Here is an 18731-nt window from a genome sequence, read left to right as displayed (position 1 = left end):
AGAAAGCCATTGAGCCAAAAAAAAAATATGCAAATTTCGTTTTGATTATTCCTCTGCGGAGAGCCAAAATCAAAACATGCATCGATTCAAAAACGTTCAGAAATTAAATAAAAAAACAAGTTTTTTTAACTGAAAGTAAGGAGCGACATTAAAACTTAAAACGCACAGAAATTACTTCGTATATGTAAGAGGCTGCTTCCTCATCAACGCCCCGCTCTTTACGCTAAAGTTTTTTACTGTTTTAAAAAGAAGAATTGAGAGAAAGAGTCAAACTTTAGCGTAAAGAGCGGGGCGTTGATAAGGAAGCAGCCTCTTTCATATACGAAGTAATTTCTGTGCGTTTTAAGTTTTAATGTCGCTCCTTACTTTCAGTTAAAAAAACTTGTTTTTTTTATTTAATTTTCATCAGGATTGAATTGTTTAGAGAATATATCCGCGAGGAGAAGGGATTTTTCCGTGGAGGTGGAGCCAGGTTTCCTGGCGTTATTTAGAAAAACAATCAGAAATTAAGTTTTGAAAAAGTAAGATTTTTCAACAGAAAGTAAGGAGCAGCAGCTTGTTCTTTACACTAAAGTTTGAATTCTATCCTATTTCTTTAAGAACGCCTCCTGAAACACACGGTTCGTTTACTTAGAACAACTCGAACCCTTTTTTTTGAAATTAGTAAGAAACTTTAGCGTAAAGAGTTTGGTGTTGAGGAGGGAATTCCCCCTCATATACATAATAATTTCCGTTAGTTTTAAGTTTTAATGTTGCACCCTACTTTCGGTTGAAAAACCTTTTTTGTTGAATCATAAACAAAGTGAGTCAACTTGGTTAAAGCCAGTCCTGCCAGCATGCGTTATTACTTCCTTTGCAACCGAGAAGCATAAAATATAATTTTTTAATACTTATAAATCGACTAGCTTCTCAAAATATTGAATTAATTGCAAATTGGTCCTTGTTGGGACAAAGTCGAAGTTTGGTGCCATAAAATGGCAGAAAACAACACTTCCTCGTGGCGCATTCTTTATGGTCAGTTCAAAAGGAACTTTTATTTTTCATTCGAATCAGTTCTCTTCCAATTTTCTAGGACCTGAGGTTTAATATGATCATCCCGAAAAAAAAAATAGAACAAATAAACACGAATCCACGGTATTTCTTCTGGAAAAATAAATAAATAAAACCTCCACATTTTGTAAACTGGAGCTTAGAACCTCTACGGTGGGGTTCTTATTTATAACCATATAATGTAAAAACTCCGTTTTTAGTTTTGATGAATATTGCCCCGAGTCGTTCCTTACTTACAGTTCGTTATCACGAACTATTTGATCAATTAACATGTTCATTTTATTCAGTTAAATTTGAATACTAAAATACAAAATATAAAAATATAAAATATAAATTGAAATACTAATAATAAAGAGAGCCAATTTGACAGCTGGATTGTAAGTTAATTTTTTTTTAAGTTTCTAACTCTATTCCTTCGGTATACTATTCTAAGGCTATTTCCTATTCTTAGGAAATTAAGGCTTCGGACATTTCTATACCTGTTATAATCTTGGGAAGCAATAAATCTTCCCAGAACTTTGGTTTGAGTATGATTTTCTTTTACTATAAGGTGCCCTCCCCCTGACAACTTTCTGCTCAAATAATTGATCGCCCTTGAAATAGCCAAGCTCTACTAAGGTTTTCTGAAGGTTGGTTAGAAACGTGAAAAAAAGAAAATCCTTGTGCTTTGTGTAAGTCACGTTTCCCTTACAAATCTTAAGAACGACTTAGTTGAGACTGACAATGTATTGAGGTAACAAATAGGAGCTTAGTTTTTTCTCCGTTTATTTCCTACTTCGTTTATTTTTTCCATTTATTGATGCATCCGCAGTCACTGAAAAGTTGGTAGTGATTATTCCGTCTACCGTATATTTTTACCTGGTAAATCAAGAAGAATAAATGTAATTTTTTCTTCTCGAAAATAAACGAATTTTGGTGAAAACAAGTTGCGAAAAACGTATTGGGCTTTACATAGTTTGTTTATAGTTTTATATGTAATGAAGAGTTTTTTTCATTTATTTGAATTTTCAATCCGTGTTTGTGTCCTTGTTTTTGTTATCTTTAGTGATTATTCCGTCTACCGTATATTTTTACCTGGTAAATCAAGAAGAATAAATGTAATTTTTTCTTCTCAAAAATAAACGAATTTTGGTGAAAACGAGTTGCGAAAAACGTATTGGGCTTTACATAGTTTGTTTATAGTTTTATATGTAATGAAGAGTTTTTTGTCATTTATTTGAATTTTCAATGCGTGTTTGTGTCTTTTTTTGTTATCTTTAGTGATTATTCCGTCTACCGTATATTTTTACCTGGTAAATCAAGAAGAATAAATGTAATTTTTTCGTCTCGAAAATAAATGAATTTTGGTGAAAACGAGTTGCAAAAAACGTATTGGGCTTTACATAGTTTGTTTATAGTTTTATATGTAATGAAGAGTTTTTCTTTTGTCATTTATTTGAATTTTCAATGCGTGTTTGTGTCCTTTTTTTGTTATCTTTAGTGATTATTCCGTCTACCGTATATTTTTTTTGACGGGCATTAAATGAATAATAATAATAATAATATCAAATTGTTCTAAGTTACAAATGGATGGATGAAAAAAAATTCGGTGAGTTAAGGAAAATCATTTAAAGAGGTCAACTTATGTAAAGCCCAGTCCTTTTTGTGCCCCTCGATTCCATTTATACTAATAGATTCTCGAGAAAAAATCATTTTCTTCTTTTTGTTCATTTTAAAAACGAGCTTGAAATTTGTTTTTATATTTATTATTTTGGATTGTGTAGTCTTTTTTATGGCTAAAAAGTCTTAGTCATCTGTAAGACAAAATTTGCCTTATCTAAGCTTCGACTCTAGGTCACCACGAACCTGAGTTATAGTTTTTATTTTGCCCAATCCCCTGTTTATGTTGTTTTATTTATACAAGGGGCAGCATACAAAAGGGAGTTTTGATGTTATATTATTGCCTTGTCATTGGAAATGTATATACTGATACAATTAGGAAGTAATTGATCATTTGGAAAGGGTAAAAAAATGGCTTACAAATTTGTGTTTTTAATAAAAACAATAACTCGTAAAAACAATGTTTTTACGAGTTGGATACGGCCTTGTGTTCCGGTAAGATTGAAAATTCGCCGACTCTTTAATATTCAAAAAGAGGTTTGAAGCTTTGAAAATTTCTCTTAACTGGTGCGTAAACGATTTGAAAAAATTGTCTTTTTTTCGACGAGCCCGTGATAGTCTTACAAATGTATGACTAAAAATCGTGATCATGCACAACATGTACAGAAAAAAAATACTTTCAGATATTTCTCGCATAACATCTCAGAGAAATAAACATTAAAAAATGTTGCAAAAAAATCCTAAAAATTATTTAGTTTTTGCCCTTGGATCGCCCTGAACAGTTTTTCTGGAGCGAATTGCCATAAAACGATAAAGGCCGGTGTTGTTGTTGCTTTTATGGATTGCTTATCAACCATATTTGTTGGGTGATAATTTATTTCAAAAGCTGCATTATGCTGGGAAGCGCTTAGCTAATTAGCTTCGCTTATGCATTTTCACGGCTCATCGTGGCAACACTGACAGGAATGTCGTATTGCCCTTTTGAAAAATTTTGCCCTTTTGAAAAATTTGAAAAATTGCCCTTTTGAAAAATTTTGAAGAATGTCGTATTCATAATTTTGAAAAATCATAAAAATGTTAAATAATTGCGGTTTTCAGGCATGAATTGACCCGAAATAGGTCCAGGGAGTAAACAATATTTTTTTGTATGTCCTTGGTACTTTGAGAAAAGAATTAACCCCTTGTATTCCTGTTTTATCATATTTGTGTGAAAACTATGTTGAGGGGCAAACCAAGGTCGGGGGTTACTACTCCCCTCTCTGCTGTATAATAATTTACGTGCCTGTTAATAAATATAAAACTAAATTTGAAAATTTTGAACATAGTATTTCGTTTTGTATCGGCGGTCATTTGAAGTTTTCCACGTATGTATATCGTATTTCAGGAAAACATACTTGCACACCCATACCTTACGAGTATCATATCTATGATTCTGTTACCGTGAATGCCCAAAATTCGTAAATGCCGACATTCACCGGCGAATGTCAGAAATACCTTTTTTTCTCCTTAGATTTAGTCAGCGTTGCCAGTCAACTTTTTCAGTTTTGTGCAAGGTTTGATGGTGACAGGTTAGGCTAGGTTGGGTCAGGTTTTCTGAGGTAACCCATTTCTGAGATTTATAGTCTAACCCAACCTAACTTTAAATTTCACCATCAAAGCTTGCATTAAACTGAAAAAGCTGATTCGCAAAGCTAATTGAATCCAAGCAGAAAAGGATTTTCGGAAATTCGTCGGTGAATGTCGATATTAACCAGGTTTCGGATATTCATAGTAACAATTCTATTTCTGTGCTCTAATTTAATACAGAGGTCTAATAAAAGAAAAGTGTTTTTTTTTTAATAAATAGAATAATTAAAAGTGACTTTTTTAAACTCTTCTCAGAAGTTGATATCCCTGTTTGCCCCCTGACTTCGCCGCTGAATTTGACCTTTGGAAACTGCCTTTGACGCTTGAAAAACCAGATACTAACCGATACTAACCAGATTTCGGATATTCATAGTAACAATTCTATTTCTGTGCTCTAATTTAATACAGAGGTCTAATAACAGAAAAGTGTTTTTTCTTAATAAATATAATAATTGAAAGTGACCTCTTAACTTAAGAAGTCGATATCCCTGTTCGTCCCCCTGACTTCGCCGCTGAATTTAACCTTTAGAAACCGGCTCTGACGCTTGAAAAAAAATGTTCTAGAAACAGAGGATGAACCGGTTAGAGATTATACAATCCTAAATTAATGGAAGAGTTTGTGTTCAGTCCAAGTAAAGACGGCAGCTGGTTTTTCATGCGCATTTAAAATTCTTTGCCAAGGCTTCTTCATCAGTGAGGAGGTGTGTCTCCGAATTCAACCACTACGATTTAAGGTTTGTCTGAGTGTTTATCAGGTACTTTGTTTATTGTTAAAAAGTGATAAAAAAAAATCGGATCATATTTGATTTTTATGCTAACACTTTTTTATGGTAAGGAAATTGTGATGATGATCTTTTTTAATGGGCTGTAGGCTTTAAATTTGGTAAATTCGTAGAAAATGGGCTTCAACTCGAAAGTCGTTGTGTGTGTGAATAAAATTCCGAGGTAGAGATATACAGATGAGAAAAAGTGAAAAGGTATTGTCAAGCTCGTACTCCCTCCGTGTTTTCTTAGTTGTGAGGCTTAAAAGTCTTGTAGGAAATTCATTCCAGAATGTTTTGATTTGTTTTGAATTTTTAAGACATTTATTTTTCAAATTTTAATTAGAATATGTTGCTTGTGAACTGTATAAAGGTTGTTCCTCGGATTTCAGCCCGATTAAAATACATTCTTTCTAGTTAGTTCTAAGCAAATCTGTTCCTTCGATTTGAGCCTGATTGAAAATGAATTCTTTTTAATTAGTTCTAAACAAATTTGAGATTGATTTTTTTAATTGTAATCAAATTTTGACTTTTTATTTTAATCGAAAATTAAATTTTTTGTTAAAAAGACAGGACTCCTTTTCATGAAATCTTTCAAATCTTATAAGTAGAGAAGTGGGGTGTAGCTGAAAGGACAGACCCTTCTATACTTTTTATTTGGCTGTTAATCGGCAGAGTAATCGAATCTAATGTCTCTGAAGTCAAACAGGGTTTCTTAGCTCTTTAACCCTTTTGCAACTCTTTAAATAAATTACGTTTCAATTAACCCCAGCGCAGCATATGCTTTCATGGTTTCAGTCATATCCGTAACGTAGTAAAGAGCAAACTATGGCTCATAGTAATCGAAAGTTATAAAAAGGCATTTAAAAAAAAGTTACCTAGTAAGAAAAAATTGCCATTTGTAGTTCATTCAGAAATAGGAATTATTATTTCTATTATTACTGATAGTTTATGTTTCGTGCGAAAAACAAGTTTGTGGGAGTTTCTTAAAGTGCCAGAAACCCCTCAAAGAGGGTGCCGTATCGGAACAAAAAGTACACTTTTGGAGTCATCCGGTCGTAATCTCTAAACAGGAGAATTACTGTCCCCTTTACTTGAACAGGCCCTTTCGGGAATCTCCTCTTTCCATCGGAAGCACTGATTTGCATCTTTCTTTTCTTCTTCATTCTTTTCCAGAGGTGGTCGTATCGAACCAGTGGTCATAGACTGTTGGGAGGAAACTAATTTAAAAAGAAATTATCATATCTAGTGCATTTTCTAAGTAAAAAGCAAAAGATTGTACCCACATCAAAGTAGTGTTTTGTGCCATAAAATACCATTTTTTTCCCCCAAAGAGATTCAAAACGGCATAGAATGAAAATTATAAGATAGCCAGTCGATTTATTATCGTCTAAATCCTGAACATACAGTTTTGAACTGATCATTCTGACAAACAACAGCAAAGTGGCACTTTCTGCCATTTCATGCTGCAAACATCTTTTTTTTTGCCGAAAGAGGGTCAAAATGCCGGGTATCGCAAATTCTAATCGAGCCATTTGATTTGTGGTGATATGAAACCATCAATAGAAGGTCTTGATCCCCCTCCCCCAACTTAAAAAATGGCTTTAAGGTATGACGTGAATGCCCCAGATTGCTCCATGTTTATTCATAAATGTTCAATTGATTAATGAAATGAATGCTGCAGTAATTACTAAGTAATTACTACAATAGTAATTACTATAATTAATTATTGTAATTTAATTATTGTAATAATTAATTATTGTAATTACTATAATTAATTACTATAATTAATTATTGTAATTACTATAAGTAATTAAAATAGTAATTACTATTTATTGATAATCAGCAGATGGAGACCTTTTTAAGTAATAAAAAGATCGTGTCACAGCAAAGTAGCGTTTTCTACCATTTTATGCCACAAAACATCACCTTTATGCCCAAAGAAGGTAAAAACATCCCTAAATGCAATTTTTAGGATATCCAATCGTTTTGTCAGGGTCTCAAACTCGTTAATGGTGGCTTTAAGCCCCCCTCAATGTTTTAAAACGAGAAAATAGTTTTTTTTTGCATTGTAAAGCATACATTGTATTATTTATTTCTAATGAAGGGGGCCCGTAAAGGAGTAATGACGTCGTGTGTTCTTCTCGTTAACTTTGTTATTGACTGTCAAGATTTTTGCCCATCCGCATTGATTTTATCCTCGATCAATCCGTATTTAGTATTCTATGATGAATACTACATTTGAATACTAGCCGGATCCTCAAAAATATCATAAAAAATTTTCGAAACTCTTCCAGCTGAGTACCAAAAGGTTGTATTACAATTCAACTCTATAAAATCCGAGACCATCCTTCTTAATTGGAAAATTGATAATCCTTGCTCTATTCTTCCAGTTGACCACCTTATTTATCTCGGCCTTCCCATAAGTTCCTCTGTCCGCCACATCTGTGAGCCTCTTCATGATCTGCCTAAGCACCAAACCTCAGCAGATTACACCACCATTGTCTCATTTAAACTTCAATATTTCCGGATGGTTCTTGCTAGCCTTTATAATGCCAATGATATATATATATATATATATATATATATATATATATATATATATATATATATATATATATATATATATATATATATATATATATATATATATATATATATATATATATATATATATATATATATATATATATATATATATATATATATATATATATATATAGATATATATATAATGACATATATATATATATATATATATATATATATATATATATATATATATATATATATATATATATATATATATACATGTATATATATATATATATACATATATATATATATATATATATATATATATATATATATATATGTCATTATATATATATATATATATATATAATATATATATATATATATATATATATATATATATATATATATATATATATATATATATATATATATATATATATATATATAGTGCTTTTAAAGTACTAAATGGTACCCTTATGGTACCAGACGGCTTATTGTTTTAGTTTGTACCGTGGTTTTCACTTGATTTGGAAAAATTGGCTCCAACTTTGCCCCTCTCCTCCATGATTTTGACAAAATTACACCCCCTGTTCTTAGGGTAAGGTCAACCCCTCCACCCAAAAAATCTGAAGATTTTCATGTTTCCGTAATACTTTCTTTGTTATGTAATGTGCTGTTTTTTCCCTTTTTTTATTTATCCCAACCTCACTCCTAATATAAATTCCTGTATAGGCCTACGTCCCCCTAAATACATATCCAAGATACCCTACATAGATGTGCATCCTCACTTTTTTACGTTCACAGCAGTGGGGTAATTTCGCCAAAATCCTGGGGGGAGGGCAAAGATGGAGCCAGTATTCCCAAATCAAGCAAAAATGATAGCGACAAATTAAAAATGAGCCACGTAGTACCATTAAGGCGAAGATATAATAAAAAAAAAATGACCTGTTTTTCTGTATGAATTATGCAAGCTTATTTCAGTTATGACAAGATTTTTGAAGAAACTGAAGTTTAGCCGTGGGTGGGGTCTGGAGGAGGGCAGTTTCCACCTGCCTCTTAGCAAATTAAGCCCCTGGTTCACATTGGAAACTCCGAGAAAGTCCCTTAACTTGCCCCTTGTCTTCAAGGCTTTTTGTTTTATGAAATTATTTTATGGATATTGCTGATTATGTTTCATTTACTTTTGTCTAAAACTAGCTTCTTTTAATATAGCAACTTGTTTTTATAATAATTAAATAAAATAATAAGTTTGTTGAACTTAAAGTAAAGAGCAACATTAAAAATTAAAACGAACATAAATTGTTCCGTATAGGAAAGGGGCTGTCCCCTCCTCAATAGCCTGCTCAAGGGTGCCGGCAGAAAACTATCCAGCAGACGCCAAAATAGAGGTGGTGGTTGGGTGACAGGGAATATATTTCAGGATATGTTTTCGTAGGAATAAGTTTATTTTTAAATACTTTAAGGAAAAAATTCTCAAACAAAAAGAGCAATTAAATTGAATGAAAAATGAAACAAAACACAGTAAATTTTAAACGACAAGGATTCCTGACAAAGGGATCAATTAATTTAATCATTAATGTGTTTAATTATTATGCATTTAATCTTAAAATAAAATCAAACTCAAACAAAAATTACAGAAAGATTAATTGCTATGGTAGATTATAACGGACGTAGAGTTGCCTTTATGCAATTTACTACGCCTTTGAATTGTTTACAGAAGGAGTAGAGATATTCAAATATTATCCTGCTTCCATAGATACCACGTGTTGATTTTATAATGGCCCTGTAAAATGTACCTGTTTTATAACAGGACAATTCTCCCTATCGAACTTAAATCCCTTATATATTCAGACATAAAACAAAGAAAAGAATAACGAAAGAAAAATAAAATTTAAACTTAACTCTCCTGCTGTCAAATTAACCCTCTTTCTTTTTACTGTCTTATTCAACTAAATAAAATGAACAGGTTCAAAAAAGTTTTCGTCACAAGAGAACCTCATCAAATAGTCTGTGATTAAAAAAAAAAAGCTGGAAGTAAAAAGTAACTTTGGCATATATTCACCAAAACTAAAAATGGAATTCTCATGACAGTTGCTACACCGGCAGTATTAGCTTTTAGTGCTGATTCTAAATATATAAAATTCTTTTATTTTATTGATACCCAACCAAAACTAAAAATCGAGAAATTTTGCCTGATTTTTGGAAAAAGGGGAAACGCCCCCAAAAAAGCACGCGATCATATTGAAAATCCTTTTATTAGAAACAACAGATCAGAGAACCTTACTGTAGAGGTTTCATGCTCCAATCTTCAAAAGGTGCAATTTTGATTTTTTTTTTTTTAAGAATTAATATCCTCGATGCAGGTTTATTTGTTTTTTCCCCAGGGATGATTGTATCAAGCTGAAGGCCCAAAATAATTGGGAGGGAGCTCATTCAAGCGTAAATTTAAAGCTCTTTTTTAAGTGATTATATAGATTGGGCCCGAGGAAAGTATTGTTTTCTGTCATTTTAGGGCACCAAACTATGACTTTACCCCAAAGAGGACAAATTTGCGATCAGTTTCAAATTCTGAGAAGCCAATTGATTTAAAAGTATCAATAGCTATACTGTAGGCTTCTAAGATGCAAAACAAGCAATGCCAAACGGGGGCAGTTTCGTGATCTTATATTGTGTATCAGCTATAATAAGGGGGGGGGGGTGAGTCATAGTTTAGGTGGGGCTATGGTAGAATCCTAAAAAGTTCATTTTAATGGACAAATTGCTTACTTTTCATGAGGCTTCAGATAGATGTTTGAAGAGGCAGGGGGGAGTAGAATTAATTAAAATGTTTCTCTATACAGCTAAAATGTTACATTTCCAAATCCACCCGCAGAGAGGTGGAAAAGGCTAGGCAGGCCATCATTAACCCCACCAGGAAATTTTTTGGGGTGGCAAATGCTGCTAGGAACTTAGTTTTTAACAATTTTTAGTGGAAATATTTTTCTTTTGCTTTTTGTATGAAGTACTTCAATGTATTTAAACACATGTATGTAATGTATTTATCGATAAGAAAGATACTATTGTAGAAGTTGTGATGGCTTCAGTTATGTTGAAGATCAAAGGTCTCACAGAATTTTCATCGATACAAACAATAATACTCCTTTTCATCCAACTTAGTAGTAATATCAACTCTTTAGTAGTAATCTTTAGTAGTCATCAACTCTTTAGTAAAAATATTAAAAAATATTCCATCGAGGAATTTGTCATGGGGGAAAAAATTTCCATGAAGGGAGCGCAGGATTTACTAGCATTATTAAAAAAAAAAACAATGAAAAAATAAATATGAAAAAGTTTTTTCAGCTGGAAGTAAGGAGCAGCATTAAAACTTAAAACGAAAAGAAATTATTACCCATATGAGGGGCTCATCTCCTCCTAATACCTCGCTCTTTACGCTATAGTATTTTTAGTAATGTCAACTATTTATTCTACGGCTTTTGTGATTCAGGGGTCATTCTTAATGAATTAGGATAAAATTTAAGAATTAGTGTAAAGAGAGAGGTGCTGACGAGGGGGCGAACCCTCTCATATGTGTAATAAAAACATCAGAATAAAAAATTCTTTACGTAAGCTAATTTATAAGTTACGTATATATTTTACTAATAAAAAGATTCGTAAAAAATTAAAAGTTCTAGTTGCCTTTTTAATTAACCAAAAAATTGGAGGGCAACTAGGCTTCCTACCCCCGCTCTTTTTTTCTCAAAATCATTCGATCAAAATTATGAGAAAGCCATTTAGCCAAAAAAAAAAAAAATATGCAAATTTCGTTTTAATTATTCCTCTGCGGAGAGCCAAAATGAAAACATGCATTGATTCAAAAACGTTCAGAAATTAAATAAAAAAAACAAGTTTTTTTCAACTGAAAGTAAGGAGCGACATTAAAACTTAAAACGAACAGAAATTACTTTGTATATGAAAGGGGCTGCTTCCTCATCAACGCCCCGCTCTTTACGCTAAAGTATTTTACTGTTTTAAAAAGAAGAGTTGAGAGAAAGAGTCAAACTTTAGCGTAAAGAGCGGGGCGTTGATGAGGAAGCAGCCTCTTTCATATACAAAGTAATTTCTGTTCGTTTTAAGTTTTAATGTCGCTCCTTACTTTCAGTTGAAAAAACTTGTTTTTTTTATTTAATGACTTTTAGAGGATGTGTCCCCCTATTTTCCAAAATAAGGCAAATTTTCTCAGGCTCGTAACCTTTGATGACAAAGACTAAATTTGATGAAGCTTATATGTTTAAAATCAGCATGAAAATCCAATTCTTCCGTCTTGTAGAGTTTCGTTTACTATTGAGCCGGGTCACTCCTTACTACAATTCGTTACCACGAACTGTTTTGAAAGTTATCAATAGTTGGGCTATTATACTTTCGTTATTGACAAGGATCATTATTTACTTACCATTCATTACTATGAAAAATTTGATTGTCTTTGTTACTCCAACCAAATTATATGGAAAAAATATTTGTGAAAACTGGAAAGGGGTCACTCAGTCACAAAATAGAACTTATATTTTCCTTATTAAGGGTCAAAATCAATTGGCAGGCAGCCAACAATGAGGTAACACACATTTTATACATGGCTTTTCGCTATTCTGCTCTCTTCCCTTTAGTATCCATATATGGGTGTGGCCCCCCTGCTGGCGCCCATGACCCCGATCTTTAAACTAAAGTTTTTTACTACTTAAAAGCTTCTTATTCTAATTAAGCGACCCTTGTGTTTTAGGAGTTGTTCTTAAAGGTTTTTGACAAAACTCAGACTTTGGCGTAAAGAGAGTTATATTGAGGAGGGGGCAGCCCCTTTCACCTACGGAATAATTTATGTTCATCTTAAGTTTTAATGTTGGTTCTTGCTTTCAGTTGAAAAACTTGTTTTATCCATCGAACGCTCCTTCCCTTTCTAAAAATTTTGTAGATTTTACCAATGTAAGATTGTTTTCACCTACCTTCAGTTATTTTTAACTCCCTATTCCCTCAAAGAATAGTAATATATTCCTTTCATGGAAACAGTATTAGAACTTGACAGGATTAGAGCTAGCCAAGTTTTCGTGTTTATCCTAATCAAGTCGAAGTAGCCATCCATTGTGGTTGTCATTCAAATCTTTTCTGGATATAGTAAAGCCATTTATGTAATGTAAAGTAACCATTCTCGCGTTCAACATTAGCTTACTCCAATTGACTACAATCAATTTTGCCAATTTATGAAAAAAGTGCTATTATTGTGCTCTATTTATCGTGATTTGAACATCAAGACAAATTTCTGACACGCGCAATTACCAGTTTTTACATTTTAAGCAATTTAATAAAATTAAAAAAGAGCCTCAATTTTTTTAGCTCGTGTAACGGTAATAACGGTAATAACGTGTAACGGTAATAACGGTAAAGATAGCGTAATAGACAGACGGACGGACACTACATTTATATTATATATATATATATATATATATATATATATATATATATATATATAATATATATATATATATATATATATATATATATATATATATATATATATCTCCGGTTGTAATACATCTAACCTTTAAAAAGGACAAAAGGTTGTTACTTGATGCTAAGAGATATATATTCATCTGGATTTCCTATCTGTATAAGGGGGAATTTGAGCTTATTGAGTTCTGAAGCAAATAGTTAATTGCAATAGGTTTCAATAATTTTTTTTTTTAACGCGATTCGATCATTGTATTTGCCTATTGAACGTCAAAAATTACAAAAAATCAGTTGTAGTAAACTTATTAAACGCTGGGTATGTAATGATTATGTAATGTCTGATGGTCAATTATACTACCATTTCTCTTGGCACAAAAAATTATTTACAATCATCTCTGTTTGAAACCAGTTGTGTCTATTTTTAGTGCTATAAAGGCTTAAACGTTTAATATTCAGTTTAAGGCCGTTTGAGTGACGTCCTGGAGTGTTGTTCGCCTATCGCATTCTGGAAGTATTGATAAGACAATCGGAAAGAGAACTTGTCTGTTCATAGTCTAGTTGAATAACTCCTATCGGACGTGTTTGAAATGGCCCCACGGATAGAAGCCCCAGAATTCCGGCTGACTAAAACCGACGTGGTAAAAAAGGTAAGCCTTGCAGGAGCTCCACTCAGTGCTAACGCTATATCACAGTATCCCGAAAAAAAATTGAGCTCTGCAAAATCTTCCCCAAAATTCAAGGTACCGAAAATACGTTCGACCAGGCTTCCATCCACCCCCTTTCTCTGGAATCCTTAGTTTTCATGAATTTCTGGATACTCATTATTCAAAGTATCAACTAAAATCTGTTATTTATTATTGCACTCCCCTTAAATGTAATCCCTGTGTGCTTGCCTGGTCAAGATAATTTTACAATTCAAATTGACAACTAAAATTTGTTATTTTCTCGTTTTCTTATGAATGTCAATTAGTCAGGAAGATGTGGTTCAAATAAGCCCAAAAAATTGCCACTCGTGATCCTGTCGTACCAAGTGCAGTCCAAGACTTTCAAGAGAATTGTTGTTTTTTACGACAAAAACACTTCAATCCCTCCTTTGTGTATAATATTGAAAAAAATAATCTCAAAAGGACGTAGCTAGCATGAAAATTATAAATATAATTACGTTATGGTTGTACCAATAGCTCCAACTTAGTAAAGAGTGAACCACAGCCCATAGTAGCCAAAAAAAAAAAAAACACGTTAAAAATAACTGTCTGGTAGTGTAAAATTGCTATTTGAAGCTGATGTAGAAATTATAAATATTATTTCAATTAATCTTCTTAGTAAAAGCTAATGCAAAAATATGTTTTTGGGAATTTTGAAAAAGGGCCTGAAACCCATCGAAAATGGTGTCGGTTTGAAATCGAAATGGCACTATTAGAAAATGATCGAAGGTGCACAAAAGGTAACCACAACTCCCACCTGAACAACGAGGACAATCACTTTTTTGCAGAGGAAGCATTAACGTGTCTTTTTTTTGTTTTTGTTTTTCCCGGGAACGACTGTTTCAAGCCAGTGGTCGTGGAATGTTTGGAGAGGGCTTATTTGAAAATAAATGACAAATTTACTTTTCCCAGAATAAAAGAAATTGTGACATAAAAAAGTCACGTTTTCTGCCAATTCGTACAACCAAATAATATTTTGTCCGAAGAGTGTCAAAATGCCAGAAAATGGAACAGAATTTCAGGGTCAAAAACTTTACACTGTAGGGTTTGTGCCGCTTCGCCCATTTTGAAAAACAATGAAATAGGTTTTTTCCCCTTTAACCTGTTAGGGTTACAACAACAAAAGAGAGAATAATGAGGACTTTTTTCCCAAGACAGTGAACCAACAAAACCTATTTGAATATTTCGGCCCTTTATCTAAGGGCCGTCTTCAGCAAAGAAAAAATAAAAACAATAAAACACTTACAATAAAAGTTCTCAGTTAAAAATCCATTTTTTATTTTAAAATAGCCTTGGCATCATTAATAGCCTTGGCAATCCAAAAATGGATTTTTAACTGAAAACTTTTATTGTAAGTGTTTTATTGTTTTTATTTTTTCTTTGCTGAAGACGGCCCTTAGATATAGGGCCGAAATATTCAAATAGGTTTTGTTGGTTCACTGTCTTGGGAAAAAAGTCCTCATTATTCTCTCTTTTGTTGTTGTATTATGGAAAGGCAGTGTGGTCTTCGTCATCATTTCTTTTAGGGTTAATTTGAAATTAAGGATGCTTAAAGGTTGAAAGCCACGAGCATAAGTAGGCGGAGCTTTAAAGGGCCTGACTACTGGTTTTTACTGGGTTTAGATTAAGTACAATGTCAAAGAGACTGACTGACTGAAATATTGATTGTACTAATTAACCACCCACAATTTTAGAAGTGCGTCAAAAAGACAAAATTGTAAAGTCTAAGTGAGGTCAATAATTTTTGAATATCTAGTGCAGAAAGCACAACGGGTTCTTTTTCTGTTTGTACTAAGAGCAAGGTCAATTCAGTTCATTCTATGAATGTCTTTAGATCTACGTCTTTTTAGTTAGTATTTGAGTGATTTCAAGGTCACCAAATGTTGCTACGGATAATAATCCCAGAGGTACTTCATATCGAAGGGGTGGTCGCATAAACGTTGGAGGGGGTTATTCGATTGAAAATTGGAAGTTCTAGTGCCCTTTTTGAGAGTCAAAAGTGATTGGAGGGTAACTAGCCCTCCCCCCTTTTCCCCAAACGCATTTGATAAAATTTTAAGAGAACCATTTTGTTGAAAATTGGTTAAAGAACAAATAAAACAGTTCGTGGTAACGAACTGTAGTAAGGAGCGACCCGGCTCAATAGTAAACAAAATTCTAAAAGTCGGAATATTGATGCTAAAAGAGACATCAAAAGAATCGAATATTTATGTTGATTTTAAATATATAAGTTTCATCAAATTTAGTCAGGGGAAACGTCCCATAAAAGTTATAGAAATTTAACGAAAATTATACCATCGCATTCAGCGTATCAGAGCCACATAGTAAAAATTTCAAGCTCCTATCTACAAAAATCTAAAATTTCATATTTTTTGCCAGAAGACAGATCACGGTGCGTGTTTATTTGTTTTGTTTGTTTTTTTTTCCTTTTTTTTTCTTTTCCCCAGGAGTCATCGTATCCACCAAGTGGTCCTAGAATGTCACAAGAGGGCTCATTATAACACAAATGAAAAGTTCTAGTGCCCTTTTTCAGTGACCAAAAATTTGGAGGGCACCTAGCCCCCCTCCCAAGCTCATTTTTTCCCAAAGTCAACGGATTAAATTTCGAGATAGCCATTTTGTTCTGCATAGTCGAAAACCATAATAACTACGTCTTTGAAGATGACTTACTCCCCCTCAGTCCCTGGGGGAGGGGCTGCAAGTTACAAACTTTGACCAGTGTTTACATACAGTGATGGTTATTGGGAAGTGTACAGACGTTTTCAGGGGGATTTTTTTGGTTCGGGGGGTGGGGTTGAGGGGAGGGGGCTATGTGGGATGAGCTTTCCTTGGAGGAATATGTCGTGGGGGAAGAGAAATTCAGTGAAAAGGTGCAGGATTTTCTAGCATTACTATGAAAAAAACAATGAAAAAATAAAAATGAGAAAGTTCTTTTCAATTGAAAGTAAGGAATAGCATTAAAACCTAAAACGAACAGAGATTATGAAGCATATGAGGGTTCTAAAAATACTTTAGCATAAAGAGCGAGGTATTTAGGAGGAGATAAATACCTCGCTCTTTATACTAAAGTATTTTTAGTAATTTCAACTATTTATTCTACGGCCTTTCTGATTCAGGGGTCATTCTTAAAGATTTGGGACAAAACTTACGATTTAGTGTTAAGAGCGAGGTATTAACGAGGGGATAAACCCCCTCATGTACAGAATAAAAATATAAGAATATAAAAGTTTGTTACGTAAGTTAATTCTTAAGCTACGCAAATTTTTTACTAATACAAACGTTCGTTAAAATTAAAGGTTCTAGTTGCCTTTTTAAGTAACTGGAAAATTGGAGGGCAACTACGCCTCCTTCCCCACCCCGTATTTCTCAAAATCGTCTGATCTAAACTAAGAGAAAGTCATTTAGCAAAAAAAAAAGAATTTATATGCAAATTTCATTTTAATAATTTATGTACGGAGAGCCAAAATCAAACATGCATTAATTCAAAAACGTTCAGAAATTAAATAAAAAAAAACTAGTTTTTTTTTTAACTGAAAGTAAGGAGCGACATGAAAACTTAAAACGAACAGAAATCATCCCATATATGAAATGGGTTGTCCCCTCCGCAATCCCTCGCTCTTTACGCCGAAGTTTGACTCTTTGCCACAATTCTACTTTTTAAAACAATGAAAAACTTTAGCGTAAAGAGCGAGGCGTTGAGGAGGGGACAACACATTTCATTTACGGGGTATTTTGTGTTCGTTCTAAGTTTTAATGTCGCTCCTTACTTTCAGTTAAAAAAAACTAGTTTTTTTTTATTTAATAACAACAAGTCCTATGTTGACAGGATTTCAAGGTCGCCAAATGTTGCTACGGAAAATACTATTCTTTGGCAAAATAAAAATAGGATGTAAAAAATAATAGTAAAGCCTTGCCAAGTTTAAAAATGATAACAAAATAACGAAAGGTATTTGTTTGGTTCTCCAAGAATCCTGTAACTACTCAAAGCCGTGGACTGAAAAAAGTTAAACAAATGGATTTGACATTGGTTCCCGTTTGGTTACAGGCTATCCCAAAGATGAATAAATTATTGATCCTAAAATAAAATAATTTCTTTACAGAGTTGTATCTAAGAATACTATTTATTTCCATTTTATACCCAAGATCGTACAAGAAGAAGTGTTGAAATGCAATATTAGTGGCGTGAATCATGGAAGTGAGTGGGGGGGAGGAGGAGGTCTACTTGTCAAATTTGGTGGGGCAATTTTGTTTTTGTTTTTTGTATTTTTCTAATGAAAAACAAAAAAAGGCTATTTTTCAATGAAAATGTTAGAGTATTTTTTTTTCGAAATTCGTGGAGGGGGCAAAAAAATGTTAGGAGATGAAACAATATGTGTAGAACGGATATGCACAAAAGGTGCTGAGAACTCTCGATAAGTTAATATTTCAAAAGTTACTACCCTCTAACCTTTAAGCCTTTCCCAGGGTTTCGAACTTAGGGTCTGTAACTTCTTAATTAGCTCTTTGTTTTCAAATTAAGCATCAAATGGCGACACAAAGACGCCAGCCTGACATTAACCTTTACACCAGACCCTTTTCTAGATAAAATTTTAGTTCCCAGAAATGCTAAAGTGAATTTTAAAGGTAATAGAAACGGTGACAAACTTTAATCTTGCTTCCTTTTCTTTCGCCTGAATATTCGTCTGCTGTTAGGGGGGGGGGGATTACGGTAGATTTTGACTATTATTTTTTTATGAAAGTTTTATTGACTATATTTCAAGCAACCCATGTCCCAGAGTTCGAATTCAGCTGCAGCGATCTTCTACAGGGTCTGAAATTTGATTCCGGTGCTTAAATTATGCAAAAGCGTACCGCACCACACAAGATAAAGAAAAAGTATAGAAAGGCCCATGTAGCAGTGTTTTCAGAGAAATGAAAAGGGAAAACACCTTAGAAATCGCAAGCATCTTTGGAGAGCAAAAAAAAAAACAACAAAAAA

The 18731-nt window shown here is 33.0% G+C and overlaps 1 protein-coding gene across 8 annotated transcripts in view; it reads left to right on the top strand.

Annotated features, from left to right (window-relative positions):
- The first annotated feature begins 4884 nt into the window (after positions 1-4884).
- The window catches only part of LOC136043925 (hexokinase-2-like), an 86329-nt gene continuing 72482 nt past the window's right edge, over positions 4885-18731 (top strand). Inside the window, exons 1-2 of one of the 8 annotated variants that reach the window (XM_065728979.1) lie at positions 4885-5009; positions 13506-13696. In XM_065728979.1, coding sequence (XP_065585051.1) covers positions 13637-13696 — 60 coding nt within the window. In that variant the 5' untranslated portion in view covers positions 4885-5009; positions 13506-13636. Of the gene's footprint in view, positions 5106-13505; positions 13697-18731 lie in introns of all 8 variants that reach the window. The other 7 variants (XM_065728980.1, XM_065728984.1, XM_065728977.1 and 4 more) reach the window with 7 other exon arrangements.

This window comes from Artemia franciscana, chromosome 2 (genome assembly GCF_032884065.1).
Source record: "Artemia franciscana chromosome 2, ASM3288406v1, whole genome shotgun sequence".
Taxonomy (NCBI): Eukaryota; Metazoa; Arthropoda; class Branchiopoda; order Anostraca; family Artemiidae; genus Artemia; species Artemia franciscana.
Note: the sequence above shows the minus strand (reverse complement) of the source record. Positions and strands in the feature narration are given on the sequence as shown.